Source organism: Plasmodium vivax, chromosome 5, assembly GCF_000002415.2.
Source record: "Plasmodium vivax chromosome 5, whole genome shotgun sequence".
NCBI classification, from domain to species: domain Eukaryota; phylum Apicomplexa; class Aconoidasida; order Haemosporida; family Plasmodiidae; genus Plasmodium; species Plasmodium vivax.
The window spans coordinates 809,481-827,630 of NC_009910.1; the positions used below are offsets into that span (position 1 = coordinate 809,481).

The window sequence follows — 18,150 nt, forward strand, 5'->3', positions numbered from 1 at the left end:
CACCTAAGCGAGTTACATTTTACCACTTCACGTGCTTGCACATGCGCTTATGCGCATATGTGCGTACGTATGCGTGTTCCTCAACCCACGCTGCGTTCAAAGTGGAGGCCTTTATTGTAGGCGAAAAAAAAAAATATAAAAAAAAAACCACGTTAACTTAACACGTTTTGCAGAATGCGCACATGCATACGAAGTGCCCACTTGGCACACATACCGCTTTACCCTTGTGGGCAACAGGGGGAAACCATCTGGGTGGAGGGGGGACTCATTACAGAAAATGGCGAACGCGGGAGAGCATTTGCAAAAATGGATGCATAGTTGTGTTGTACCATCTGGGCAGCACTGAGGAAAAGTGCTTCCCCATTCCCTACTTCGTTGACCACTTGGCCGGAGGAACACCTCCAGGAGAGCAGCAAACTGCCGCGATGCATACCCCTCCGCGCCGTTCAAATTATACTTATGTACATATCCTTTTTAACCCTTTTATGTGACGCAGAGGATACATATGCACTGGGAGTTATGCTCATGTGAATTTTTTTTTTTTTTTCCCCTTTTCCCGCTTCTTCGTCTTTACCCATTTGTCGCTTCCCAATTTCGCAAAGTGATGTTCCACACGCTGGAGCTACGACAGGCGTGCCTTTCCACATAGCGCGAACTCGTTTGTGTGTTGCACAGATGGGGAAGTGCTTAAGGGGGTAGGTGGGCACATTTTCTTTCCCTGTTGTGCGCGCAGCTCGGAGGGGCATCGCCTGAACACGCCTCCGCTTACACCTGTGCTGCTTCACCCACTGATAAGTCACTTCTGCACCTGCGAAAGTACGCGTAGTTAACTGCCGCACCGCCGCTTCATCTCGTTAATCTCCTCCTCCCGCTTTGTTTCACTCTGCGCCAAGAGCAGTTTAGTGTTCATCAGTTCCTGCACAAGGTTGGCAATTTTTTCTTCGTACTTCTCCGCGTCGCCCCGGGATAAGCAATGAACTGAGGCATTCCCATCATGCGTTGCGCTCTCTTTGTTTGGCTCCCCGTGGGGGGAGGGAGCACAAAGGGGAGTGGTGTTTTTCCCTTCGGAGTGTGCCTCTTCAGTGGCGTTTGGATCCCCATGGTTGCTCGCCCCCCCTCTGTGACCTCCACCGACCGATGTACCGGCTAATTCTTTAATAACGAGCTGCACATTTTGCATTTCCTCCACCAACTTGCGAATCGTGACCAACTCGTTTATACTTTTATTTTCCTCACTTGAGATTTTTTTAATTTTCGAATGAGCATTTGTCCTTTCGTTGCTGTGCACATCTGGGTGATCACCATGTGGTGGTGTTGCCCCTTCTTCACTTAGGTTTTTTTTAAAGAGGTAGCCATGTTGAGATGCGAATTGTTCCCCTTGTAATCGATTGGGTACTACATTCAGTGCGAAATCGCCGCCAAGATTGGTACCTCTTGTGTGTATGCCTTCTTTTGTGACTCCCCTCCAGGTGTGATCTACCGCTTGGGAGAAGCCCCCACCGAGGGGGGTAAGAAGGTTCTCCATTTCACCCCCTTTGAGGCCTCTCCCATTTACCGAGCGGAGGAGAAAATTTTCATCTTCTCGCATGGCGTACGAGTGGGGGCATTCCCCATTGGTGGGCGCTCCGATAGGTAACTGCCTACTTGCGAAGTGTGTGCTTATGTGGTCAGATGCGTGCACCCCGTTTAGTGCCGCGTTATTGCAGTTTCTCCCCCCCCAGCAGGGGAGCCCCTTTGTGTAGACCTCTTCCCTTGTTCGCGAAACGGTACAGCCATCGTGTGGAGGACGCAACGGTGTGGCGTAACTTCCCACATGGTGGTACCCATCCCATTCGTGTGCCGATTGCTCCCTGATGAGGAGTAATTGGCGAAGTGCCACCATGGAGGGTTCAAAGTGGTTATCTCGTTCCCCAGAGAGATGCGCTAGATTGCTCCCAAGTGACCAGTTCGTCTTGCTTAGCCCCCCATCTTGGCAGTTTTTTTTCTCCGTGACGAAGCCCATGTTGTAATTACTGGGGTGGCTACTTTGGCCATTTTGTTCTGCTCTCGAACGGCATTCCGCTTCCCCCCCCGTAGAGTTGACTCCGTTCCCGTTGGGACGTTCCTTCAGTTTGCTAACCGCGTCGTATCGCCGCGTCTCCACCTGTGTACTCCTTTGTGTGTTCCCTCCCTCAGTCACCCCTTCCTCACCGCTTTGTTGAAAAAGGGACCTGTTCATGCTTCGTATCACTTCTCCGTTTTTTATTGCCTTCTCCATATTTCGGATGACAGACTGTACTTCCAATGTGGGGTGATTGGCATCTTTTTTGTTTTTCCCTCTGCGGGGGGGGGTTCCACTCAGGGTGGCCTTTTTTTCCCCACTTGTGTGTGTCCCTGGGGCCCCCCTCGACGGTTTCACCTGCACAGTCGCGTCAGTCGCATTCGTCGCTGCTGTCTCGCCGGCCCCGTGGGCGCAGTGGGCCCAGCGGGGGCCGTTCAGGCGAGCCAACTTTTGTAGCGAACTATTTATGGACCGTTTTAAGGCAGCAATGGTGTTATCGCGCGAGCAAACGGGGCGATCATACTTATGGCCGTTGCCACTCCAGTTGTGTGCCTCCTCTGAGTTGGTGCTGCTGTCCGCCCACGTGTTACCCCCGTTCGTTTCTTCGCTGGAGAGGATGCTCTCATCCATGCTCCCACTGACACCTCCATCACTATCATCTTCGCTATCCCCGTTCGTTCGACCACTTTGCGGCAGCGAACAACTGCGAGTGGGGTGAAACTGCTCCCCAATTTCTACCAACTCCGCAGTGATGTCGTGTGCCCCTCCCCCCATGGTGCCGCAACGTACCGTCAGGTGAGCAGTTCCGCAGTTGAGTGAGCCCTTTAAAATGGCCAAGGAGGCGTAGCAGACAAATGCAACGTTGCACAGCTCCCTCGAGGTGGGGACAAACTGACTGAAATCAATTTGAGTCTTTCCCACCACGACTGCTTCATTTCGACTTATTTCGTAAAAGACGAAAGAGTACGTTTTTTTCCCAAACTGTTTGTTTTTTTTACAGTATAGGGTAAGGTCCACAACGAGTGGGTTTTTAAAATGTGCTCGGCCATTCCGTAGCTGTGCCTGTTCCCTCGAAGTTATCACTCTGGAGTTTCTCTCCAACTCATATGCCACTTGGATGTTGCTATCATTTTTTAATTCGACACAATCCACCGAAATGAGGAACCTGTGTTGCTGCTTCTCTTGGCGCGTGTGCCTGAACAACCTTTTAAATTTCCCCATTTGTGCATCGTCATGGCGGAGCGGTTCTGTCTGCTCTTTTGCTTTCTTTTAAAAGGTCACTTCGATAAGCTGCTTAGCACTTTCGCGTAGGTTTGACTTTCCCTTAAGAATGTGCCGCCATGCGTAGAGGCGGAAAAAAAAAAAAAAAAAAATCCACACCCCCGCGCAAAGGTGAACCGATTTACGCCCCCCAATAGGCATCTCAATTAGGAGGGCAACATGCTTGCCACATCGGTTGGTCAATTTCTACATTTTTTTTTTACCACTTGGAGAGGAACACACGGAGAGGCGCGCAACGTTTGGCAGCCTCCCCTTCAGCGCTCAACAATTCGATTAGCTGCTACTTTTACGGAGTCACACTAGGGGGAAATTACAACGGGAGAGGGGGGCACTTAAAAATATATGCACACGGAGAAGCATATAAGAAAGGGACCCCGACATACCTACCGCTTAGCAAATCGACGGAAGTTTCCCCCTTTGGAGTGATGACCACTTGGCAGGATGAAAAGAATTGGCCTGACCTGGCAAAGAAGTGAAGACGAATGGGAGACAGCTAACAGGGGAGGAGAGCCTATCGAGGGAACTCGTTCACTTACAGTTTAACCTACTGAAGTGAGAAGTCGCGTTCCCTGCAACCATGTGGTGTGTTCCTCTCAGTAGGGCACTCCTATAACTTCCCCTTTGAGTACGTTCCACAGTCCATCCGTTTTTACCTCCCACACAGTTGAGGCAAAAATGTTCATTCTGTGCACCGTTTTGCATTTTTCTGCGCCCCGAAAGAGGTGGTCCCCAACGCGTCGCATAGTGAAGGGCAGACAGGTTAACCTTCCGTTCGCTCGGGATAAAAAAAGGAGCGGTATTCCCCCACGCGGTAACCCCACGCGGTAACCCCACGCGGTAACCCCACGAGGTAAACCCACTTGCTGCTCTTTTCCCTAACCTTTCGGGGGGAAACGTGCCCTCGCTAAGATGACCCTTCTTTGGCGCCCCGTTCAACTGGACTAACATTACACACCATTTTGTATGCCCATTTGGGCTGTTCATGTGAGGCTCATTTTTACACACATGCAGAACAAAACGGGCCCAACGGGTGTTTTTAATTTAAATTGCTGGTTTCCAAGTGGGAGGAGGAACATCACCGACGCTGTTAAGAGGAGTGAGGAGACAAATTAACGCCCAAATGGGAGACACCCCCATTTTTGCCCTTCAAGTTGAGTGGCCCATTTAGCCCATACGCGTCATTTGTTCGGAGCGGCGCCCCAAAATAAAAGGGCATCTTTATACCGCTTATCTGATTTGAAAAAATTGGGAAGCAAAACTGGTGGGGGGAGATATGCACAAGGGGAGAGGGGTGTGCATGTAGGGGGGGGAGTTACAACGGAGACGGACTACCTTTTATGTGCCCTCACTCAAGTGTCGTCCCTCCTCTAATGAAGAGAAAACAGTCAACGAGAAGCGGCAAACATGAGGCGAAATGGAGGAAACGGTTGGAAGTCATCTTACGTTCCTAACTTATACGCACCAATTTTGTTGAAAAAAATTGCGCGCAAAGATTTGCCCCTTTCCCTTTTACAGAAGGGGGCATGCGGTTGGGCCAGAGGGGGGTAGTACCAGGGAGGCACGACCAGCAGGGTGGTTGACGCTGCTCAAACGTTTAAGGGAAAAATTGGTTCTATTTTGAAAAAATCGGTTCCATTTTGAAAAATCAGGTTCCACTTGGCGAATGCCGCTCTCCATTTGCGAACGCCGCGCTCCATTTGCGAACGCCGCGCTCCATTTGCGAACGCCGCTCTCCATTTGCGAACGCCGCGCTCCATTTGCGAACGCCGCTCTCCATTTGCGAACGCCGCGCTCCATTTGCGAACGCCGCTCTCCATTTGCGAAAATCAGTCCGGAAAATGGCCTTAACTGCGACTGCCCTTTTGGGGGAGCCCAAAAAATTAGTCTCTAATCGGCGGAGTAAATCAGTGAGGGCGGGTCCCCCCTCAACATGTATCACGGCATGATGAAAGGCACAAAAAATAAAAAAAAGACAAACATAAAAACAGTGACACTACGGGGATGCACGGGAAAAGAGTTATTTCAGCCGCGGGGACATTTTCCAGAGGGGGACGGAGCGGCACATTGGCGTGAAGATACCCATATGCACGATGCGGCGTTGTGGTGCTGGAAACAGCGCACATTTTCGAATCTGCGGAAAGTCCATTTTGTTGTTTTTTTTTCAAAAGTGTGGGGCAGTTCGTTCCTTCGCAAGCGGCGGCAAAATGTGGCCCACTTGGCGCATTTCGCCCACTTCTTCTGCTCAATTTTAACATCTCAGCTTCGTCCGCTCGAACGGAAGAGCGGCTTCTCCTGTGAGGGCGAACATCCAGCGCACTCGTGCCAGCACTTCACTGAGTGGGGCGCGATGTCGGGTGTAAGCTTTCAAACCAATTGATCTACATCTGGTTGGGCGGCCTCTAACTTTTTCTGGGCAGCTGCTCACCTGTTTATTGTTCTTTCGTCTCGTTGGAATCGGCCCCCTCCTCCTGGGAATCGGCCTTGTCCCCCTCCTGGGAGTCCTTTCCTTCCTCTTGGGCTGGCGCCGCTGCCGCAGCACTTGAGGTGGCACTCGCCGCACCTGAGGTGGCACTCGCCGCACCTGAGGTGGCACTCGCCGCACCCGAGGTGGTACCCGCTGCACCTGAGGTGGCACTCGCCGCACCTGAGGTGGCACTCGCCGCACCCGAGGTGGTACCCGCTGCACCCGAGGTGGTACCCGCTGCACCCGAGGTGGTACTCGCTGCACCCGAGGCGGAAGAACCCGCTGCTCCCTCCTGGGAGTCAGGCTCCGCCGTGGCCGCCTTGCGCAGTTTAGCCTCTCGAAGGGCATCCTTATAATCCAAAGCCCTCTCGGCAAAAAGGGCGCACCACTTCTTCTCGATCCCTTCTATGGTAGTGGTCCACAGGTTCAGAAAATTAGTTAAAGAGTAAACAAAAGAAACAGTCACCACAGTTTCTGCATTCATATTAAAATCATAAATTTCATCATAATAATCGTCAATATCTTTTAAATCTTTGGCTATATCTTCAAGACATTCATTCCATAAGGCTATTTTCTCCTCCTTTAGTAACCCACACTGGATAGAGAAGTCATGTAATTCCCCGAATAAATTATCCAGCGCTCTTTCATAATCGGATTTCTGTATGCGATTGCACTCATCCAATAGAAGCTCTACTTTTTCTTTCGGCACAACAAACATATGTTCTTTTAGTATACCTGATATGTCTAACCCTCCGTCTTCTTCTTCCTCCTCATCATCTTCATGACTCTCTTCTTCATTACTTTCATCATCATCTTCTTCTTCGTCATCCTCCTCCTCCTCCTCATCATCATCATAATCTTCATCATCCCTCTGCGTCTTCTTCTGTTGTTCTTTTTTTACTGAGCAGGAAGCTGCCCCATCTGGGGATTCACCTTGTTCCCCTTCGCTGCCTTCGCTGCACTCTCTGCATTCGCTGCAATTGCCACAGTCGCCGCAATCGCCGCAGTCGCTGCCATCACTGCAGTCGCTACAATCGCTGCCAGCACATTTGCCGTTGTTGCTCTTCTTCTTGTTCAGCTCACTTGAGGTGGAGTGACCATCTGAGTCAGAAGTGAATTGGGATAATTGCCTCGGGCCCTTCTGGCCTGCACCTCCTAGGGATAATGCACTTCCGTTTGGGAGGTCGCCATTCTGCGAAGAAAATCACCAAAGGGGGAAAAAAAAAAAGGAGTGATGTGTTTGGAGAGTTGGTCTACTTGCACTGTGTGGTGAAGAAGAGGGGTTTGTTTGTCCTTTTTTCTGCGTCAGTTGAAGGTGACTCTTTTTTGCTAATTATTCTCTTTTTTTTGCTAATTTTTTTCTCTTTTTTTTTTCGCCTCACCATCAGCACAATATTCATCAGGGTGAACACAGAGAAGACTACTCGGGGCGCGGTCAACATCTTCGTCAAGCTCACTTGCGGTGGAAGTCTAACAGGGGTGGGGGCAATATATTAAAAGCTAACACAGCTTATGTTCGTTTATGTGATTTACAAAAAAAATATCCACTTGGTATTATTATTATTTTTGGGCGGTAAAAAAAAAAGAAAAAAAAATTGAAAATCCAAAGGTTAAAAAAAAACGCTATAAATTTGCGCGGTATGACAGGTGAAGAAAAATTATTTGAAGCTTAGTAATTCAAATAAAAAAGAAAATCATTTAAAAATTAGATTTATTTTTTAAATAGAAAAAAAAAAAAATTATAAACAGTTTAAAATACAAAAATGAGCAGATAAGAACATACAGAAATGCTTCTTCCTTTCTTTTCTTTTTTTTTTTTTTTTTTTTAACATAGCAACGAACGAAAGGCAGCGAAAGCTGTCCTCCTCACTCCACTGTAGGCATAAAATACAGCCACAGGATGGAAGAAGAACTTGCCGGGCTACAGCTAGCCAAACCGTAGGATATCTATCTACTATACATACAAATCTCTGCGTGTTGGAGGCGCCATTAGATTGATTGCTACATTTTTATTCATTTTGCCTGCACAGGTGATAGCGTAGCGTAGCGGCAAAAATGGGGTCTCCTCTCCATGCATATTGCGCAGTATTGTAGGCTCGCTACAGAGGAATCGTTTCAGAAAAAATAGGAGGATGCAATAAAGCAGTAACTGCATAACGGGAGAGAGGGTCACTCATTCCAAAGTGAACGCCCACTTGGCAGTTTTTTTTTTTTTTAAAGGGGCTGGGTTAAATGAGTTGCCTCCCCCCGCACGCATGCGGAAGGGGGTATTATATAGTATATAGTAGGTCCTTTCGCCAAAGGTGGCGAACGCGCGGCCAGGGCGGCAAAAAAAACGTATGCACGAGTGTTAGCAAATATACATATATATGTATATGTATATTTATATGCATATTTATATGTTGTGCTCGCTCCTTTCCCGAGCCACACCCCTTTATGGAAGCCGCGCCATCGTCGTTCGTAAAGAGTTTCAAGGGGAAAGGCTCTCATCCCAAATCGGGTTTCGTTGCGTTTGTGAGGCGGCTACGAGGCGGCTTCTGCGACGGCTTCTGCGACGGCTTCTGCGAGGCGGCTCCCCTAACCTACACATTCGCTCTTCGTGAAGCGCTCTACACGCTATCATCAAACTGTTGCGACGCGTTAACACCTTCACGTTCTTCGTTTGTCGTGGATACGACTCACACCCCATGGGCGCTTAACTCCAAAGCTGCGAACTCCCCTAGTTGGGGAGAGTGTCCCAATCGGAGTTTAATCCCCTTGAGGAGGGACCCCCCCTCGGGTTTATCAATTACCATTCAAATGTGAGATTCTTTTGTTTTAAAAAAAAAAAAAAAGCTAGCTACACTCAAATGACACAGTTGGGACGCACGAAAAAAGGAAGGCCAGAAAATGTAACGCGCGTGCCGGCTGGGGTGTGCCCCAACCCGCGACGCACATTACTGAAGCGGAACAAAAAAAATAAAATTAAAATAAAAATAAATAAACAAATAAGCAAAGAAGTGAATAAATAAACAAATAAACAAATAAATAAACAAATGAACAAATGAACAAACAAATGCACAAAGAAGCGAATAAAGAAACCAATATTACCAATCTAGGGGAACACCAAACGGGCTTGCATTTTTTTTTTGCTCTTCCATTTTGACAGCTCAGCTGCGATTGCACAGACGAAAAGGTTTCCCTTTTGGGAGTTGGCTCGGCACATGGTGGGCGCAAAGGGAGGGGGAAATTTCTGGTCAGTTGTGGTCAGTTGTGGTCTCCACTTAAGTCTTCCCATCTGCCCACACGATGCACCCATTAGGTGCTCACCTGCTCGCTACTCTGCGGGATGTCGGCCCCCCCCTTGCAGCCCTCTGCCGCCTGGGAAAAGATGCAGTTCCACTTCTTCTCATTTGCCACAATCGCGTCTGCACTTAGAGTGACGTACCTGTTTAGGCATTCAGAAAAGGAATGCATCGTCACAACGGAGAAGTTCAGTTTGGACGCACAGTGCTTATCGTAAAAGTGTTTTATTTCTTGAAATTCCTTGTTGATTTCTTCCTGGCACTTGGTCCATAATTTTAATTTTTCCTCCTGAGACATCCCACACTTGGAAGCTAGCTCCTCAAGCTTGTCTAACAATCGGTCCAGCAGATTGTTGTGGCATGACTTTTGAACCATTTTAAAATGCAGAAGCAGTTCTTCCATATCTTTTTTGGGCACTAACAATGTATGCGGTTTTAGCATTTCAGAGATATCTACTTGCTCATCATCGGACGAAGCAGCTGTGCTCTTCTCTGTGGAGGAGGGGGCTTTAGCATCGGTGTATAGATCTTCTTCGCTATCCATATGTACGTCCCTTGGTGGGTTGGCGGACTCATTTGGGTTAAACTTCATTTCGGCCATCTGTCTCGGGGCCGCACTTACAGCTGGCGCTGGCCAACAAGTGTCGCTCGAAAGGTTGGCATTAGTCTGCAGGCGGGATGTCGCACAGATGGGGCAAAAAGGAAAAAAAAAAGAAGGCAATTTTGGGGGGAGAGCAAAGAGTCTTTCGGCATTTCGATGGCTACGTATTTCTGCTTCTATGTATTTCTTTTTCTTTTCTTTTTTATTTTTCCTTTTCTTTTTCTTTTCCTTTTTAATGCCTCCGCGGGGCGCGTGCCCTCACCAATACCAAAACGTGCAACAGGGCGAACAGAGAGAACACGACTCGGGGGATATCCAACATTCTGTTTGTAGCCACTTGGGACGGCCCAAATGGAGCGGGGGGAAGCAAACAAAGCAAATGAAGCGGGGGAGAGGCAAACGAGGCAAGCGAAGCAAACGAAGCGTTTATCACGCGGCGAATCAAACTGAGGCGGACTTTCAACAAATAAATGGCTACCCGAATGAGTTTAAAAAAATATAATTGCCTTAATGAAGCACCAAAAAATAAAATGCATACATATACATAAGTACTTAGGTACATACGTACATTTTTAGGGCATACAAAGGGGCTAGCGACTAGTTTACTCTTCCCGCGGGGGATAAAATTTGCTAAAACAATACGCGTGGTATGTAAAATGGAAAGGAAAAAAAAAAAAATAATAAAATAAAATAAAAAAGCACTGGAAAGAAAATTGGAAAATAGGCAAAAGAACAATTCGTCGCAAGTGTCTGCGCGAGCGAGCAATGCAACTAGCCCCCACTGCAAGCAAGGGAACTCAAATTGACCCTTTTCGATTCCCAATTATTGCTTAATTTTACATGTGGAGCACATGCGGTGGGAGCGGATAAAAGGTGGGGCAGCATATAGCCATATAGCCACATTGCCATATTGCCAGCATATCACGCCCTTATGCCATACTTTTTTGCTATTAAAATATTTGCAAGGTCCGCTAAAATGGTAATTTTAAAAGGGGAAGTAGCGCAGATGCCTTGTAATTCCATTTGAATGTTCCTTTTATTATTATTTTTTAAATTTTTTATTTTTTTTTATTATTATTTTATTTTTTTATTTTTTTTTTTCCCCACCACGTAGCTATGATTTCTCCCAACTTTCGCATGTAAACAAATAATTATATTATTCCGCATTTTACCCGATGGGCCTCTAATGCAGCATTATGCGCCTCTCACGCAGTGTAGTCGCGTAAAATGACTTTTTTTTTAAAATAAAACATTTCGCAAAAGTTCGATTTTCTGGAAATTTTTTTCGCAAAAAGGGGATCCCCGTTAAGGTACGAATTCGCTGCATATTTTTCGCTTCCTCCCCATTTGTGCCTCTTCTTTTTTTTGCTAATCATTTTTGCTAATGCGCCGTTTTGTGGCAATGGTAAAGTAAATGGATTTCACAGTACAGCTCATTTGAGCCCCCCTCAAATGTACCTAACGTTCCAGTTTGCGTTAAATTGCCTGGGGATGTGAGCAGCGGCTACCCTTGGGGGGAGAATACCCAAAAGAACATTCGTATCGGCCGGGTAGTGACAAAAATGGGACCTTCTTCGACATGCATCATGGGAGGGAGAAACCAGTTCATGGCTAAGCGGGATAATAACCCCCTCATCCATTTCTCCCCATTGTGCTCATACATTTTGGAGGCCCCTCAAAAGGATGCTACCAAGTGCCGGACCCAAAAATAAAGGGGAAGGGAGGGGGATGCCCTGATTGGGGAAAAACGAACCAAAAAAAGAACAGGTAAAGAAGTTTTCCTCCCTTTTTTACTACATCGTGATGGTAAAAAAGAAGTTAAAAAAGAAGGAAACCCCTCGTTTAAATGGGTGCATACCGATGTAGGCACGCCCACAGCTGCACTGTGCGGTCATCTAAACTTCCACGCGTGACAGGGCGGACGCGCTAAGCACGCCGCATGGTAAGGGACGCTCAAAAAAGATGATGCGTTTGTCAAAATGTAAGGTGTTGGAAAGAAGTCCCTCCTTCCCCCCGTAACCGCTGGCCCCGTGATCGCTTCCCCCTGTTCGCATTTTAAATGACTCCTCTGAGGTGTATACTTATGAGATTATTCCTGTGAGGTTGTGCAGCTGCGTAAGGAAAGGAATAGATGGGGGGAGGTGGACTTCTTTCCCAAATGTACAAGCATAAGCTTATTTTTAAAAAATTGAAGCTTTGGAAAGAAAGAAAAAAGTGCATCACTATGGTGAATGCACATGCTCTCTCAGGTTGTGTCTCCATGTGGGTTACCCTTTTATTGGAGCATTCTCATTTGCGTATCCCGTTAGCACAGCTGTGCCATTGGGAGCGAACGGTCCTAAGTTTGCATAATGCCGTTTCGCAAAAAAGAGGAGGACGTCGATATGTTCTAGTAAAGCCATGGGCATCAGGGAGCAGTTGTGCAGTTCTCCTTTCATGGGACGTGTTTTTTTCGTTGCTTGGGATTGTGTCAGCAGGAAGGGGGTGGCAGCTGCGGCGTGTTCACTAGGAAGAGGTGTCCACTTGGCGATAGAGTGGGTTCGCGCAAGTGGAGCGTAAGCCGTTTTCCCTAAGTCTGCCCCAACTTTGCCGCTACCCCCCCAGCATGTTCAAAGTAAAAGCACCAAATTGGTCGTCTCTTCTTAACCCAAAGAGCCCGTGCTGCGAACTTGAGGAGGGGGTACCCAATGGGATTAGCACACCGTTGGGCCAAAAAATAATGGAACATTTTGGGAGAGAAAACTGTTTAGTAAAAGGATTAACCAAAAAAATAAACATGAGCTAAAGCGGTTATCTATCAACACGTTCGTACGCTTGACAGGGAAAGACTGCCGCCAAAGAGTCACGCACCCAACGCTCAACCTAATCAGCAGGATATTTCAAATTATTTCAATTTTAACCGTCCATATGTGTGTGAATAGCTCTTTCGCCTCCCTCTTCACATTACGCCTTCGATCATACTATTTCCGTTGCACATTTTTTTGTTCTTCCGGAAAGGTTGCCACTCTTCTTTGATGAATTTACACCCATTCGGCATTTCAATGGTGCTCTATAAAAAAGGAACGTAGTTAAATTATGCAAAAGAAAGCATGCCCATTTATAGAGGCAAGATTAACCGTTTTGCACCAATTCATATCGTCAAAAGGGGGCTATTTCATGTCAAGTAAAGAGTTATTCATTGCAAGTGGGACTACCCCCAATATGTAAGCAGTGGAAATGCTCCCGTCGATTTGTTGAACAGCTTGTGGCTTCTATTTATGGAAAGTTCTATCGAAATGGAGGCGTACATTTATTTGAATATGCTTTAAAACAAAATGAGAAAATGGTACTTCCAATCCTGTCAGCAAAGGTTAGATGTATTATTTTACGTGTTAATAAAAAGTGTGTTTCGGGGGGATATACTGCACCAGAGGGTGTAAGCTTCTCTCCTTCAACGATATCAAGAGGGTAAAATAAATTAAATAAAGCGGGATGCTAAAATGATTCTAAAAGTAACTTGCGGAGTAGAAAAAAATAAAGCGCATCCACATTATAACACTGTTCGATGAACGGATCAGCACAAGTGCGCATAGCTAGAGCTGCTCACACACAGATGGACGCAATTTTAACTTTTTAACAACGCCAAATGGAGGGTTAACCCTGCTGGAAAAGTAGCCAATGTGTTTTCTATTGCGAAAGAGCCATAAATGAGTAGTTCGAATTAGCACAACGGAAGCTCTTCACGTTTGCTCCCTGCGTGCAAGTGGAGAGGAAGGAGAAGAAGGAGGAGAAGCAGAAGAGGAAGGAGAAGAAGAGTAAACCAAACGATCTGCACATGTGCGTAATCATTTTTCGTACTTATTTGAACAGTCGTTAATTTTGCTCCTCCCTTCTGCAGCAGTGGCAATGTAAGCTAATGAGCGGATAGGCAAGGTACAGATACACGTTATAACCGCGCTATAATGATAACTTAAAAAGGAAAACTTTTTGCAACGCTTGATAACCGCTAAATCAATTGAAGGATATTTCAGCTAATTCGTTTGTCAGCATAAAAATAAAATACCCATTTTGTATATGTTAATCGATTTGTTATGTTTTTTTTTTTTTTTTTTTCTGTGCGTTTTGTTGCAAGCGAATGTATTTGCTTCCAAAGGGTGATAAAACACACGTGTGGCTAAATTAGCCAATAAGCTAACATACGGTTTTACCAACAATCTGCAGGTAGGTAACTTATTATGATTAGCATTTACTACACGAGTGATAATATGTTTGCATGGTCGCTCATACATGCAAAAAAAAAAAAAAAAAATGTAGAAGCAGTCTCACATTTAACAAAAAAAAGGATGGGGAAATATATCAACTCAGATATCCAAGAGGAAGAGCAGTTTTATTTATTACTTTAATTTTTACAATATTAAGCTTAGCAAGAATGTTAAAGGAGCGGTCGAGTGGTCGATTCGCCGAGTCGTCAAATCATCGAGTCGTCGAGTCGTCGAGTCGTCAAATCATCGAGTCATCGAGTCGTCGAGTCGTCAAATCATCGAGTCGTCGAGTCGTCGAGTCGCCCAATCCCATATTTCCCCTTTTACTCTTTCCAAATAATGACACTTTCTAGATGTGCATAAAAATATTGCTCACACTTTTGCGCACGTGAGTGTATCCTTTTTAACAGGGGAAGAATTTTCCACAGAAGGGTATTTCTCCCTACTCATCATTTGCTAGCGCGTAAGAATATACGGTGATATTACATTAGCGCACTTGCTACATATGCTAACAAAATAAAAAGGAGAAACGCCCCAAAGGTCAGAGTGAAAATTAACCATATTGATATTTTCCCTTGGAGAACAGGCACAGCATATATTTATCATCTCCTCATTGCATGTGTGAATATTTAAAGGCAAATCCAATTACATAAAAAAAAAAAAAAAATAAATAATACCCTATCATACTCGTTATGATTGTATAGAACACAAAATGGTGTCCTCTTAGCTGCACAAAACGGTGCATATAGAATAGCCCAACAAATTGCATACTTGCCATTTCGAAGAGTCACAAGCTTCAACATTTTACCCTCATTATTGCAACGTGGAAGGGAACGGTGCATCCCCGAAGAGGCATATATTCTAAACCTTCAATTTGTTTTTTTCCCTATATGAAGATCTCCCCCTAAATACACATATTGCACAGATGTGAACATTTTTCGTCTGGGGAATTTGCACTCTTAACCCTAATGCGCAGAAATTATCAGCGATAGAATGTCGAAAAAGTGCATACTGCTGACTTATGCAAAATAAAGAAGTGTGCCAATTTATCCATCCCATGAGAAGCAAAAAAATTAGGAACCCTCTCTTTTACTTTTATTTTACACTAAAAGTGAAGAACTCCTTTTTTTAGCTTAGCAAACGAATCGTTTTCTTATGTCAAATTTGCGCTTTCTTCAAACGGAAAAAAGAAGTTTAGTCAAATCGGTAAAGGGGCTTATATATTAAATATATGGCGGTGTTAATAACAAAAACGGGACATGCGAATAGCAAACATAACGTGAAACAAAGCAATGTCGCTCGGTTCGCGAAAAAATGGTGTACAAAAAAAAGGTATACAAAAAAAAGTGTACAAAAAAAATGAAAAGGCCTTATAGGGTGACATTCCTATCTATGGCTGAACTCTAAAAGTGGGTATACTTCATTTCAGTAAAAGAAATTTAAACACGGATGATTCTTCACATGTAAAAGATAACAAACAGGAAGTGTTAGATACAACCACTCTTTTTTACTGAGGATAATATGGGATCTTTTTTTTTTTTTTCTTTTTTATTATTCTCTTTGGAGTTTTTTTATTTTCCCACATTTACACCATAAGTTGGTACCTCTTTCTTTCAATTAAAAATATTTATTCGTTCCTTTTTTAGCAATTTCATATATATGATAATTCATATTAACAGTTTTTTTCTATTTGCCCTTGGTAGGTAAACTATGCCTATTGTTTGGGGGCAGCCGCTCCATATCTATTCGCTCTCTCGGCAAAAATTTTATACCATTTTTTTTCACTACGTTTTAATGCATTATGCAATGTTACAACGTATTTCTTATAGAAGCCCATGAAAGAAGAAGCTTTTGCATTGCTCGACGATACAAATGAATCATGGCGTTTTTTATAAGAGTCAATTTTTGCATTATGTTCAGACTCAATGCTTTGCTTGCATTCTCTCAACAACTCTCCTGTCTCCTTCGCTGGAATTTTATATTTTGTTGATAAATCATTGAGCGTGTTTGATAATCTCTTCATCATTATTGCTTTCTCCGTGACATATAATTTGTTAAATGCATCAAGCAGAGAAACCATATCTCTATTGCTCACTCGACCATTGCTAAATTTTTCATAAATCAGATTCTCTTTCATTCTTAATTCCGATAATATCGCGGCATTATCTGAATGTTTTTTGAAAATATGCTCTGTCAAAAATATAGGACAACCGCGTATACCATTATGATTATATGATGAATGATTATTATAGTAATCATTTATCGCTTCGGATAAGTGTCTTGGGAAGGCTCTCACAGCTGGTGATGAAAGGGCATGGTCATTCGAAAGGGAGACATTATTCTGCAAAGGGTTAACCAAAGTGACAAAAAAGAATTGCACAATTTAATTAGTTGCTTTTTTTTGAGGCGAACAAATATTCTATTTTCTTTCTCATCAGATGACTTTGTTTCTTCTTACCAACACCAAAACGTTTAAGAGGGCAAAGAAACAAAATACAGTTTTGGGGGTGTTAAACATTTTCATGTTTTTTATTTTTAATATTGAAGATATATAAGTGAGATAATAAATTCGACTCAGTTTTTTTGATTTAAAACCTTTTTATATTTAAAGGGAAAACTGTTTCAATTAGGAGTATGTTTTAAAAAAGCAATAAGTGTTTATGCTGCGTACAAAGGAGTTGCTCGTTTTATATTACAGAGAAAATAAAATAAAGTAAAATATATTAAAACTGTTATAAAAAAAAAAAAATCGAATATTTTATAGATAAAATGATTAAATAAGCAGCTTCTAAAAAAAAACAAAACGAACTAGCCAAAATGTTAATCATCACAACTGCGTTTTTTACCAATAAAAGACAGCCAGAACAAGTCCCCCCAAAAGAAACGTTCTTAATGGTACACTCATAAAAATTATTAATACGAATAGCCAAAATTATCTGCTAATAAAAAGCTGATCAACAATTTACAGTTTTAATTTTACCAAAAAAAAAAAAAAAAACCTTTTTAATCAAAATAGAGAAGGAAGCCGAATAAACAATGCAAATTGGATTTTTCATTTTTTTTCTATTGCTTCCTTAAATTGATTATTTTATCTTCGTACTGGGAAGGGGGCTGTTGCCATATAACTGCACGGCAGGAGTGCATCAAAATAAAGCGTATATTTTTTTTAAGCGTTTTTTGGCGGTATTATTCACGGGGATGTTGTTATTTCGTATTTTATATAATTATTTTATTACTTATCAGTAATATGATGTTAATAATTTGTTCATCTAAGAATGTTCGGCGTTTATCATTTTTCTATATTTTTTTATACGTACTTAAGCAAATGGGTATATGTTAGCAAAAAAGCTAAAACTGATTGCTCAATTTAATTATTTTTCGCGATAAAAAAAAAAATCATTTACAATGTGTTAGTTTTGCAGAAGATGTGGATATATTAGCAGGTTAAGTAGGTCACCTCGCAGGTTCATTCATTTTAATGAAAAATGTAGTGGCCTCCATAAGCTGCTCATATTTTAATGCGCATAGGCATGTTCATCTAAGTGTACCATCACATCAGTTGGAAGGGCGCAACTGGCATAAACTTCACATATGCTGATATATTTGTGCAGAGAATAAAATTACTGAATGATAAAAAAAAAGAAAAAATAGTTACTACGTTGTAATGCAAAAGTAAAATAAAACTGGCCAACTGATCAGGAGAAGTCATGCACAAAAGTAGAAATAATTTTACTTTATTTTTTTAGCTACATTTTAGAAAAAAATATATATTTCACATTTCAATTTTTGTGTAAAAAAAAAGCATGTGGCAACCGTGGTTGTAAGATTAACCACATAGCATGTCATGTGAGCGCGTTCATTGTAGCATGCCATAAAGATGAATTTACCAACTTTGAAAAAGGGAAAATTAAAAAAAAAAAAAAAACACCATTTGGATGATTAAATATAAGCGAAAAAGGTGATAAAAAAAAAAAAAACACTGGTGCGCCACCAATACGGCTGAACTGTACTCTCTGCATGAGTCGCACTGCAACATTTCCACTATTGCCACATTGCAATTCTCAATTTGGTCCCAACATACGAGACAAACAGCTGAGTCGCATAGCTGCACTGATGAGCAAATTATTTTTCACACTGTTCTTTCTTTTTTTTTATATTAATTTTTTCCCACTTGGAGCTGTTAATATTTATATTTTTCTTTATAAGATGCCATTTGCACATAAATCTCACGCACTTTG

General features: G+C 43.3%; 6 protein-coding genes across 6 annotated transcripts; 2 read left to right on the forward strand and 4 right to left on the reverse strand.

Annotated features, from left to right (window-relative positions):
- Window positions 1–334: 334 nt before the first annotated feature.
- On the reverse strand, window positions 335–1,328 carry PVX_089760 (hypothetical protein; the record flags this gene model as incomplete). Its single annotated transcript, XM_001614992.1, has 1 exon — window positions 335–1,328. A coding segment is annotated over one exon (502 nt), but the record flags the coding sequence as incomplete, so codon positions are not given.
- Window positions 1,329–4,952: 3,624 nt separating this feature from the next.
- On the reverse strand, window positions 4,953–7,228 carry PVX_089765 (RAD protein (Pv-fam-e); the record flags this gene model as incomplete). Its single annotated transcript, XM_001614993.1, has 3 exons — window positions 4,953–4,991; window positions 5,068–6,955; window positions 7,050–7,228. The coding sequence occupies 2 exons, from the start codon at window positions 7,226–7,228 to the stop codon at window positions 5,752–5,754; spliced, it is 1,383 nt and encodes a 460-aa protein (XP_001615043.1). The 3' UTR covers window positions 4,953–4,991; window positions 5,068–5,751.
- Window positions 7,229–7,362: 134 nt separating this feature from the next.
- PVX_089770 (hypothetical protein) lies at window positions 7,363–8,734 on the forward strand. Its single transcript, XM_001614994.1, has 2 exons — window positions 7,363–7,433; window positions 7,621–8,734. Exon 2 carries the CDS (start codon window positions 8,019–8,021, stop codon window positions 8,589–8,591), a length of 573 nt encoding a protein of 190 aa, XP_001615044.1. The 5' UTR covers window positions 7,363–7,433; window positions 7,621–8,018; the 3' UTR covers window positions 8,592–8,734.
- Window positions 8,735–9,083: 349 nt separating this feature from the next.
- Window positions 9,084–10,233, reverse strand: PVX_089775 (RAD protein (Pv-fam-e); the record flags this gene model as incomplete). The annotated part of the gene is made up of 2 exons (XM_001614995.1): window positions 9,084–9,737; window positions 9,934–10,233. 2 exons carry the CDS (start codon window positions 10,231–10,233, stop codon window positions 9,084–9,086), a joined length of 954 nt encoding a protein of 317 aa, XP_001615045.1.
- Window positions 9,762–10,336, forward strand: PVX_089780 (hypothetical protein). The gene has a single exon (XM_001614996.1). It carries the CDS (start codon window positions 9,850–9,852, stop codon window positions 10,171–10,173), a length of 324 nt encoding a protein of 107 aa, XP_001615046.1. The 5' UTR covers window positions 9,762–9,849; the 3' UTR covers window positions 10,174–10,336.
- A 5,290-nt stretch (window positions 10,337–15,626) lies between these two features.
- PVX_089785 (RAD protein (Pv-fam-e)) lies at window positions 15,627–16,932 on the reverse strand (the record flags this gene model as incomplete). Its single annotated transcript, XM_001614997.1, has 2 exons — window positions 16,371–16,932; window positions 15,627–16,253 (listed from the first exon to the last, which is right to left on the reverse strand). The coding sequence occupies exons 1-2, from the start codon at window positions 16,434–16,436 to the stop codon at window positions 15,627–15,629; spliced, it is 693 nt and encodes a 230-aa protein (XP_001615047.1). The 5' UTR covers window positions 16,437–16,932.
- Between the last annotated feature and the right edge of the window lie 1,218 nt (window positions 16,933–18,150).